Raw genomic sequence first — 12402 nt, 5'->3', positions numbered from 1 at the left:
CTTTTTGTAACATGTAAACATGTAAATAAAGAAAAACAACATAAATGAAGTACAAATAAACGCGCAACAATGGACATGCTACAGTAATGGTTCTATAAACATGAACCTTCCTCAGTGTTAAAACAAAAATTGACAAGAGAAAGTAATATAGATAAATTTTTTGAAATAAGAAACAAGTGGTTTAATCACTGACTGCTCTTCAAGCAATGACTTAAAACAAGTGGCAAAACAATGGTTCTTAGAATGACCCAAATTTTGTAAAAATAAGTAAATAAAAAAAATAAAAAAAAGCTATTGCAAATTTGGCAACCCACTGACATAATTTTCTTAACAATGGAAGTAAAAATTTTTGTTTCAAATAAACTTCTCTTGGATTTTTGGCCACTGACCTATTACGAAATAAACATCCCTTAAAAAAATGTAAAACAAGATATGTTTTTAGCAAGTAAAATTAAAGCTAATTTGTTCTCTTTTAACAACAACAAAATTGAAACATACCATTCCAATCTTCCGGAATTAGCAGCTCATAGAGATAGTCAAAGGCTAAAGCAGGGTACCTTTGAAACATAACTTCTTCAGAGAGGGTGGATAGGTGCTCTTCTTTAGAAAAACAATATTTTCGCTCCTGATTACAGTTTTCTGGTGCAAGAGGATCAAATAATGATGATGTCAAAAAACTGTAAGGATGACTATTTCCAGGAGGAACACCAGATTTTAAAAATATCTTTTTCTGCAAAATAGTTATATTAATGAAAATGATTTATAAAAAAAAGTAAACAGTAAGTAGGATTAATTTATGTAATAAAAAAGATAAAGATACTTATATTTTTTACTAAAGATACTTTATCTTTTACATTAAAGATACTAGTCTCTTTTTAACCCAAAAAAATTTAACTACTAAATTAAACAAGGTAAATAGGAATAAATTATCTGTGTCAGTTAAAATAAAGGTTGAATGTAAAATTTGATAATCAATATGAATGAAATTGTAAAATTCATTTTACCCATAGCAATCGTTCAAAGGTGCAGACTCTTGGCATCTAAGCCTGATGCTAAGTGAGAAGATTTTAGGGTTTTTTGTTAACTGTGTCAAGTACAATTAGACCCTACTTCCACTCTATAAACACTTAAAGGATTGCATTTAGATCCTTCCTCCATTGAAATCTTTGGAATTAAAAAGTTTTGACATACCAAATGAATATTGCATTAATAAGACTAAAACAAGAAATTTTCCCAATAAACTTTAATTCTATTAAAAATGTCATTTCTGCTCTTCTTTCACTCATCTTTTTATAAAATAAATAGTAAAAGGAAAATGAACAAAATGTATAAATAAATACGATAACATATTCATCAGATAGTTATACAAAATTTAAATTAAATACGCATTGAATAAACCAGATTTTAATAAACTAATCAAAATTAGATCTTTCTGAATGGGATGTCAAAAGAGAGGGAAAGCAATTTTCCTTCACCTACTTTCGATAAGAGCGGGTTGCTTATTCTCCTTTCTTCAAATCATATAATCATTACTCTTACTTCTAGTGTATCTTCCTTTAACTTTCAGGATAGGCTTGGATGGAAACATTTCAGTATAAAAATGTTAATCAATCCATAAGCAAATATGGTCTAATAATAATTTTAAAAATAGGAAAAGCAAAAGAAATGAAAGTGAACATCAAAAGAAAAATACAGAGATTATTAAAGCTGAGTGCAGAAGTCACAGATATTTAGACTTCAAATGAAAGACATTTCTTCTAGGAGTTATTGGTTATCATATTTTATTCTAAAATAAAAGTAAAAATAAATAAAATAAGATTTTATAAAAAAAATTATTTTATTAAAAATTGCTTTCTTTTTCACATTTTAACTATTGTTAAAAAAGATAAGACTCAGTAAAATAATTTTGATCACTGAAGGATTGTGTGCTATCATCTATTTAATAGGTTAGTTTGGTAAATATTCTCCAGAGATAACAAAAATTTCGTGTCAGACAGGCAGCTGGAGCAACATTTGGTTTTCACTTGATCTTGAGGGAAATGGGATATGACAATTGCGTTTGACCAAGTTTGAACTTGTTCAGACTTGATTTAATATTAAAGGGTAATTTATTTATGTTAATTGTTTGTTTATATTTCAGTAAAATTTAAAGGTTTTTTTCAATAGAATCAAGGCGAGTGATTACTTTATTTTTTATGCTAAAGTTTTATTTTAAAAGCGTTGCTATCTTAATAAGTTTAAATGTATTAATATATCATTTATTTCGTGATGCAATCTATAGGTAACAAAAACGGAGGCAAAAAATTCCAGAGAATTAGCAGCACTGGATTATAATACATAAAGAAATTATCACTCCTTTTAACAGATGATAATGTATTGGAAATCGCAAGAAATATTTGAAACATAACTATTAGAAAATATTTAAACATAAGTAACTGATCAAAACCAATCATAAACTAGAGGCATGGAAGAATTGCACTCTTAATAAGTTAAAATTTTAAATATTTTTTCAACAATACTAAGCCGAAATATTTTTAGAACAATTTGCACTAACTATTGAACTAAATTTTGCTTCTCAGTTTTTATCTTAATTTTTGCTTGTAAAATAAGCTTTATTAATATGTAATAGTTTCTACAAAAAAAAAAAAAAAAAAAAAAAAAAAAAAAACAGAAAAATGGTAAAAATACTATTAGAACAATATTTTATGAGCAACCAAGATTTAAATGTATCTAAATAATTAAGTATATCAACATAGAGAAAACAGTCTAAATTATAACAAATAAAATAGACTATTGCTGTCCAATCATTACAAATGCTGCATACACTTCCTCTTAACACCATGATGAAATAAAAACAACTTATATTTAACTGAAGGCCTCTCTACATTTTGTCAGTATAATGTCAAATTTTAATTCAGAATGAGCCACATTAATTTTTAGCTATTTCACTTTAGTTATGTAACGAAAGAATTACATAACTAATGTCAAAATTTTATGATTTAGACATTTGAATGCCCTGAAAATATTATTTTATTAAATATTTTCCATTATAACATACATATTTCTTTTATAATTATATAAATGAGACAACATTTTAAGACTAAGAGCTAGACTGTAATAGTTCTTGTTACTATAAACTAAGACAGTTTTTAACAGATTATGTAACACAATCAAACATTGGTTGAATTAAATCACAGAAAAAATCTAACACAGATCAGTTATCCACCATACATTACCGTATCATTATAGCTGCTTTGTGAGTCCTGGTAACCACAAACACACTCCTCATATCCTGAAATAGTAGCACCACCAATACCAATTTGAATATTTGCAAAATCTTTCCCTTTTGAGGTATATTCCATAGAACACCCAAACAAGTTGAACAAAAGTGATGGAGCAAATGAGTACTTCGTTGATGATATAACAGTATGCTAAAAATATACATACATATATGTATACAGTATAGGAATTTATAAATGCAACTAGAGTTTCAAAAACACAATTTTACAATGACACTAGTACACAGTTGCTAATTATTTATGCACTGTTTTAAATTTACAACATAAAACTTACAAAGCACAATTAATAAATTTAAGAACTTTTTTATTTAAATAGGAAAAGACCAAGGCTGATTCCAGTCATTACACACAAGAGATAACATATTTAAAAAAGAAGGAATGAGAAATTTAAAAAAAACTAATAAAATAAAGTTTGTCTAGGAAAATAAAGATTTAAGTAGTTTTAATTGAACTTATTTCATATCAAACCTTCTATAAAAAGAAACAGACAACTTGAAAACAGGCCGGTAGAAGGGCTTGATATAATCTAGCAGTGTCATTTTTACCCCATATAAGATTTTAAAAATATAAATAAAATTTCATAAAATAAAGTTAATATTTATGTTAGCAAAGATATTATACTAAACAGTTTTGCTTCCTGCTTGTTTTACTCTTCAGCACCCACAACTGATACACTAATTTTTTACTCCCAATAATAAATAGATTATCACATCTAATTAAACCTATTTAATTAAAAGATCCCAAAATATTTTATTATATTATCACAGATTTAATTTCACATGTTAAGTTCCAGATTCTCCGGCGATAAAATTTAAACCTTATCATTTTGCTTGGTTACCATATTTTTGCTTTCTGAATAGCATTTTAATTTTGGTTACTATGAAAATTATTTAAGTGTTGTTCACTAACAGATTTACTAATAGTAGAAAAAGTTAATTCCTAACAATGTTTCATAATTTTGTACTAATAAGTTTAATCTTATAATTTTGCAAAAAAAAATAAATAATAATAATTGCTATCGTAATGGAATTTCAGAAATTATTACTTTTGAGCCTACTTAAACATAGTGAAAGGGGGGGGGGGTTGGCTTACTAAAGGATCCACATAGCCTATGTTGATTAAAATTAATAAAAACAGATTATATATATATGTAATACAAAAATTAAATACTTTTGTATTAATAAAATCATTAAAACTTCATTCGTTTTCATAAAATATCTTTGGTGAAGGATAAGGGTAGAAATTCTATTTTGGGACTTCAAGGCTAAAAACATGCCAATGAATAATAATTAGATTTATACTTCAAAAAAGAAGTTATTTTAAGATCTTTCACTTCCATATAAGGAAAGATTAAAAGATTTGCTATGAGTAATAAATAAATTGACGAGGCGTAGGAATACAGAAAAAGGCAATAATGACTGACCTCTGCACAACGTTTAATCATCCTATAAAATAGAGGAGCAATATTTTTGCATGTGCTTTTTGTTGTTTATCATGCTTAAATAAAATCCGTCAGCTTAGACGGGACATGGGTCTCCCCCCATCTCCAGATTGGAGGGGGCTCAAATGTATGCTTTCACCATCGCTACTAAATAAAAAAGATTATGCACAATATGGACTCGTTAATCATGCTGCTTTGACTGTAAATAACTAAAAAATAACGGTGTAGATACACCGTTATTATAAGCCGCTCAGGATATTGTTGGCTTGAGGAGGAAACTAGCTTAAAGGAGCCTGGCTGCAGCGTAGAAATTTTGCCCATCAACGAACACCGGGAAAAAAGTTAACGGAAGTAAACAGATTTGAAAAACTCATCCCTTCACCCACACGGGAGAAAAAGTGCTTCATCGGTGACCAAAAAAATATCGCCATTATGGAAAGACAGTGTGACAGAAGGAAGGACGATTTTACGGTACCAGTTCCGGTACATTCGCCGCTACTGGAATGCTGATGCCTGGAGACAGACCGTTCGCTTTTATCTGAGTCTTGAAAGAAAGTGTGACTATTTTAAGTGCCCAAGAAACACAATTGAAGTGTGCGATTTATGCGGGTTTGTGCTTTATTTAAAAGTCCTAATCCAGAAAATGATGTTGTGAAAAAAAAAAAGTGTAGTGAGTCGGCACCGAGTGATAAAGAAAGTGTTGTGAAAACAAAATATAGAAGAAAAAAACCAATTATGTGCGCGTTTTTTATTAGAAAAATTAGAGGAGCTTTTGCTCCTATGGAAAATTCCTTTATAAACAAAAGATTTTTTTTTCTCCTTCGAAGTGTGATAAAAAGTGTTTTTTTTATTACAATAGAGAAATTCCTTGCATAGCTGTATATTTTTTTTCCTCCTTCATAATGAATAATTTTTATTGCTTATTTTAGTAATATAAAATTTTATTATTACGTATCTTTGAATAATCGTAAAATATGAAGTGCATTTTTGTGTTTATATTGTTTTTTTTTAATGATAAAATAGTGCATTTATACTGCTTTTAAAATGTTTTTAAAAGAAATAGATGTGGTTCAAACGTCAATTAAAGTAACAAAGGCAAACAAAATTAAGTTATTATTTAAACTTTTGTTTCCAAATGATTTTTCTAGATTAAACCGTAACAAAATTCTAAATTTTTCAGAATTTTCTTTTGAACTTAACGATGATGAATTTTCAAACAAACTGAAAGAAATTTGTGATATTTTTAATTTTTCGGAATTAGTCAAAATTTCAGACATTCTTAATATTTCCAGTGAAGGAAATAAGGAGGAAATTGCCAAGCATATTTTAAATTGTTTATGTGATTTTAATTACTTAAAAAATTCTATTGTAATTGAAAATCCCTCCGAAGATGAGGAGGAAACAACTCAGTTTGAAAGTAAACAAACTCAAACTGATTTTGAACCACATTTACCAACTAAAACTTATGTAGATAAATTTACACAAGTTAGTTTAAATTCTATATGTACAAAAAGTAGTGTTGATGAAGATATGGTATCCTATAGTCAAAGTTCTAGTAATAATATAAATAGGGAAAATGAAACAAAATTAATAGTTAGCTTTTCAGATATTGAAGCAGTTACCCCTATGTTTAATGGAAACCGTTTTGATAACATTAATTCTTGGTTTGAAAATTTTGAAACTCATGCTAATTTATTTAAATTGTCTGATATGCAGAAATTTTTATTTGCAAAAAGATGTATGAAAAATAATGCATTAACTTTAATTAGAAGTGAAACTCAGTTAAATTCGTATGAAAAATTAAAAAATCTTTTACTTGAAGAATTTGGACTTAGTTGCAATAGTGCAGAAGTACATGCAATGTTGCAAAAAAGAAAACAAAGGTATAATGAAACTCTTCAAGAATATTTCCTAAAAATGAGAGAAATAGCTACTCAAAGTGATATTGAAGACTTAGCTCTAATCACTTACATAATTCAAGGAATACCAGACCAAACAAATAATAAAACAATTCTTTATGGAGCCAGTAATCTTTTTGAATTTAAACAAAAACTTAAACTTTATGAAAAAATTAAAAGTGACTTAGATAAAAATAAATTTCAAGCTAATAAGGGACCATATGTGAAGAAGTTAGAAAACCCAAAATATGACATTAAGTGCTTTAAGTGTAATGCACCAGGACATAAAGCCCCGGCTTGTCCTAAAAATAAAAATGTAACCCCGAATGTGACAAAACCCAAATTACATCATACTACACAGGAGAACCCATTGAATCAATGTAAATATTGCTCAAAGAAAGGACTTTTGAATCAATTTCACATGGGCTCCACATGTGTAAACAACCCTAATAATGTGGTTGATGTGAACGTTCAAAATATGACAAGTAATCAATAGCAATTACTAATATCCAGATATAAAGTTGAAAACGAGTACCTAAATGGATATAAAGTTGAAAGGGAATACCTAAATGGATATAAAGTTGAAAATGAATACCTAAATAGAGGTAAAGTGGAAAATAAATACCTAAAGAGACGTCCAAAACCAAAACAAAATAAAAAGGTAAACAAAGAGATATTATTGAATGTTGATACCGGGTCAACATTGAATGTAATACCAAAAGATTTGGTTTTAAAATTGAATATTCCTATTAAAAAATGTGAGGAATTAAATTTTACCCAAACGAAAGGACAACTAACACTTAACAAAATTTATGAGTTTCCCCTTAAGATAGGCGAAATTGTTAATTCAGTTAAGTTTTTTGTAATTGATACTGATTTACCATATGCTTTACTTGGGTTGCAGACTTGCAAAGACTTTTGTTTGCTTATTGATTGTGTCGGGCCAGTTGTAAGAGATTGAGTACGGACGATTTGAGAGAGACAATTTGGTAAGAGATTGATCACCTCTGCTAATTCTAACAGTAACAACTTATCTTTGCACATTAGACAGCAAAATTCTCAAAATGATAAGGTTAAAAATGTTGAAAAAATAAAAGTTGAAGATGTTTCAGTTAAAGTAAACATTGAAAAAAATAATGTAAAGGGTAACAAAAATAAAAGAAAAAGGAAAAATAGGAAAAAGAAAAAATTTCAAATGATTCGAAGATAGATCTAGGTAATGGGTGCACACATTATCAGGTTAATATCGACGAAAAAATAAAAAATGAGAGCGAGATAAAAAATTTGGACTTATAAGAAATTTTAAAAAGTTATGATGATATTTTTGCGAAACATAAACATGACGTAGGAGAAATTAGAATGGAACCGCAAAGAGTCAGGTTAACCTCAGATTTAACTATATCTCTAAGGCCGTACAAAGCATCCCCAAAACAACAACAAGAAATTGATTTACAAATAGAGGAATTGTTAAAAAATAACATTATAAAAGAAAGTTCATCCCCTTATGCTACCCCAGTAACTTTAGTGTTCAAAAAAATAAAAAGAGTCGTTTATGTATTGACCATAAAAGATTAAATCAAATTACAAAAACAGATTCTGAACCTCTACCTTTAATACAAACTTTAATAGAAAAATTGTCTAATAGTAGTTATTATTCTAAAATAGATTTATCACAGGGATATCATCATGTTCGTATTCATCCTGATGACACTGAGAAATTAGCATTCGCTACTCACAATGGTCTATTTGAATACTTAAGATTACCTTTTGGCTGGAAGAATGCCCCGAACATTTTTCAACGTACAGTTCGTAGAATTTTAAATAAACATAAAATTAAATTTGCTACAAACTACTTTGATGATATCATTATATTTTCTAATTCTTATGATGAACATTTAACCCATCTTAAAAAGATTTTTGATATTTGTAAACAAGAAAACTTAAAATTAAAACTTTCAAAATGTTCATTTTTGTAAAAACAAATAGAATTTTTAGGATATGAAATTAAAAATGGAATTGCATCACCCGATAACCATAATATTGAAGTGATTAAAAAATTATTGCCCCCTAAAAATGTAAAATCATTGCAAAGATTTCTCGGATCAATAAATGTTTACAATAAATTTATTGATAGTTATGCGAGTATTCGACATCTTTTAAATAACTTGTTAAAGAAAGATGTAAAATGTGTGTGGTCAGAAAAATGTCAACAATCTTTTGAACTTTTAAAGAATGCTATTATTTGTAAACCAATTTTGAAAATTTTTAACCCTTATCATGAATGTCATCTTTTTGTTGATGCATCGTTAGTTGGAATTGGATCTGTGCTAAAACAGACAGATGAATGTGGTGTATTGCATCCTGTAGCTTTTCATTCTCGTTCATTAAGGGACTATGAAAAAAACTATGCAATTACAGAACTTAAATGTCTTGCCATTGTTGATTCTTTAAATAAATTCCATCATTACCTCTTTGGACAAAAATTCACCATACATACTGACCATGCTGCTTTAGTTTGGCTAAGAAATGTTAAAAATTTAAAAGGTAGATTATTTAGATGGTCATTATTGTTAAGTATGTATGAATATGATATTAAATACACAAAAGGCTCTGCTAATTTTGAAGCAGATTGGCTTTCGAGAGATGCAACACATTCAATTGTCCAAAGTAATAGTAAAAATAATAATGTTCATGTTTCACATTTGTTAAACTTGAAGGAAATTGTGGAAGCTCAAAGGAAAGATAAATTACAAGGTAAATTTGTTGAAATCAATAATGTATTGTGTGTACGTAAGAAAAATTTTACTAAAATAGTTGTTCCATTTTCGTTAAGATTAAAACTTCTGCAAAGTGCCCATGATAAATTTAATCCTCCAGGAGTTCAGAAAATGATTAACTTAATAACCCCTGTTTATTATTGGAACAACATAACTACAGATATAACAAAATTTTGTAAACATTGTCATACGTGCCAATTAAATAAAAAACCGCGACAAAAAAGATTTGGACTATTACAATCCTTACCCCCTGTTAATCAGTCTTTGACTTACTAGCAATAGATAGTGTTGGTGGATTGAATTACTATAATTCAACAAAAAAATATTTAACTTTAATTATTGACCACCTTACACGCTACATTTGGGCATTTGCATCAAAACCCATTAGCTCAGAAACTTACATAAATTTTTTGCATCAAATTTTTCAAAATCAAATCCCTAAATCCTTGTTGAGTGATCGAAACGCTGCCTTTACTTCTTCTCATTTTAAAAAGTTTTTGAAACATAATAAAATTCAATAATTATTGACAACTGCACATCATCCGCAGTCTAATGGCAAGGTTGAACGCCTTGGCCAAACAATAATTACGCATTTAAAAGGTAAAATTAATGAAAAACCTGCTAAAACTCCCTGGCCTATTTTGTTAAAAGATATAGTTAATACTTATAACTTAACTCCCCATTCTGTAACAAAATTTCCACCTGCATACCTCATGCATGGTAGACTCCCCTACGAAAATCCCTTAAATGAAAAAGTCTATCCACCTGTTGAAGAAGCTAAAAAAATAGCAATTCAAAGAACTAGAGAATATCATGAAAAAAATAAAATTTATTATGATGCTAGATTTTTAGATATAGACTTTAAAAATGATGAATTATTACTGTTTGAAGAATTTACTTATCCTAATACGAGGAAGTTGTCACCTCCTTTTAGTGGACCGTATAAAATTCTTCAAAAAATTTCAGAAGTTAATTACAAAATAAATAAAAAGAATAATTTGAGTAAACAAAATTTTGAAATAGTACATATTTCAAAGCTTAGGAAATATCACAGCCCACAAATGTTAAAATTAAATCATGAATAGTCACCAAAAGAAAATTGTTTACTTTCTTCAAGGGAAGAAGTAACCCCTATATTTTTGAGAGATCTGAACCGCGTTGTGTGGAGATGTTTACCTCAGCATCAGTTGGGAGTGAGGGCGAAGGAACTTGAAATTTTTTTTTCTCAACACAGTGAGAAAAAACTCTCTAAACTATTTTTGTTTTATCCAGACTGGATCTCTCAATTTCACAGTGCTTCATGAAATTCTGTTTTCCTCCATTTTAACGGGGAATACAGAATTTTATCAAGTAAATAACCCCATTAAACACACAGAATCTTAAATTCTGATTAAATGACACTTAGTTGTCCACCTCTTTCACATAAAAATTGTGAATATTTTTTTTTTTTTTAACCTTACAGAGTCTTAAATTCTGATTAAATGACACATGTTGTCCAGGTCGTTTTGCATAAAAATTTTGTATATTTTTGAGTGAAAATTTTTGAAAAGTTTTCTAGAATAGTTATATGAAATGTTTCATTTATTCTTTCTAAACAGATAAAGTGGATTATTATGTTTTTATTGTTGTTGCTGTAAATAATTTTTTCACATATTGGAAAAATGTTATTTATAGTAGGAAAGAGGACAGTCATACCAACATAAATTTTATAAATTCCTAGTATTCTAAATTTTATTATTTTTTCTTTGGCTTACCAAAAATTTTTTTGGGGGGGATGTAATACAAAAATTAAATACTTTTGTATTAATAAAATCATTAAAACTTCATTCGTTTTCATAAAATATCTTTGGTGAAGGATAAGGGTAGAAATTCTATTTTGGGACTTCAAGGCTAAAAACATGCCAATGAATAATAATTAGATTTATACTTCAAAAGAGAATTTATTTTAAGACCTTTCACTTCCATATAAGGAAAGATTAAAAGATTTTCTATGAGTAATAAATAAATTGATGAGGCGTAGGAATACAAAAAAAGGCAATAATGACTGACCTCTGCACAACGTTTAATCATCCTATAAAATAGAGGAGCAATATTTTTGCGTGTGCTTTTTGTTGTTTATCATGCTTAAATAAAATTCGTCAGCTTAGACGGGACATGGGTCTCCCCCCATCTCCAGATTGGAGGGGGCTCAAATGTATGCTTTCACCATCGCTACTAAATAAAAAAGATTATGCACAATATGGACTCGTTAATCATGCTGCTTTGACTGTAAATAACTAAAAAATAACGGTGTGGATACCGTTATTATATATATATATATATATATATCATAAGAATACAGCAATTTAAAACAACAATAAAGCAGCAAGTAACATTAGAGAATAAAAAAACAATAAAAAAGAATAAAGAATAAAATACAAGTAAAATTGATAATAATAGATAACTTTAATATTTTATTTTATAGATAAGAAAAATTAAATTACTTGCAAATACTAAAATGTGGGCTATGCAACTACCCCTTACAATGCGATGTGACCTCATTTTAAAAACTCAGCCAAAAATTTTAAAATTAAATATTTTTTTGGTCTTAATATTTATTTAAAAGTCAAATAGTGCCATTCAACATTAGTTTATAATTTTTGTGTTGAAAAGATATATTTCCTTAACAGTAATAGGAATATATGTAACTCCACAAAAACATTTTCATTAATGATTTAAAAGGCATTAATAATTAAATAATTTATCACAGAAAAAAAAAACTTTCTTCAATTTGTCCATACACTTATATATCACATGCTTTGTTCATTTTCTAAAAGGTATCCTATAACAAGAGCACAATTAATTTGTAGTATTTCTATTAAATTATCTTTTCTTTTGCATATTTTGGGTTTGGCTGGTTGTTCAGAGTGACATTGATTTTTCTTGTAAGTTCTTTTCAAGTAATGTTTTGTTGAAGTTTATTCAAAATTTTTCATCTTCAAATAAAA

The 12402-nt window shown here is 28.0% G+C and overlaps 1 protein-coding gene across 5 annotated transcripts in view; it reads right to left on the bottom strand.

The window, feature by feature from the left end:
• Positions 1-12402, bottom strand: part of Vps13B (vacuolar protein sorting 13B) — a 240096-nt gene that overhangs the window by 194587 nt on the left and 33107 nt on the right. For all 5 annotated transcript variants that reach the window (XM_087154944.1, XM_087154946.1, XM_087154947.1 and 2 more), the window contains 2 exons: positions 3237-3431; positions 499-730 (listed from right to left, as the gene is read on the bottom strand). In XM_087154944.1, coding sequence (XP_087011070.1) covers positions 499-730; positions 3237-3431 — 427 coding nt within the window. The remainder of the gene's footprint in view (positions 1-498; positions 731-3236; positions 3432-12402) is intronic.

The sequence above is a fragment of the Parasteatoda tepidariorum genome, chromosome 11 (assembly GCF_982258835.1).
Source record: "Parasteatoda tepidariorum strain Cologne lab strain chromosome 11, Ptep-v5.0, whole genome shotgun sequence".
Classification (NCBI taxonomy): Eukaryota; Metazoa; Arthropoda; class Arachnida; order Araneae; family Theridiidae; genus Parasteatoda; species Parasteatoda tepidariorum.
This window is presented reverse-complemented; position numbering and strand designations above follow the sequence as displayed.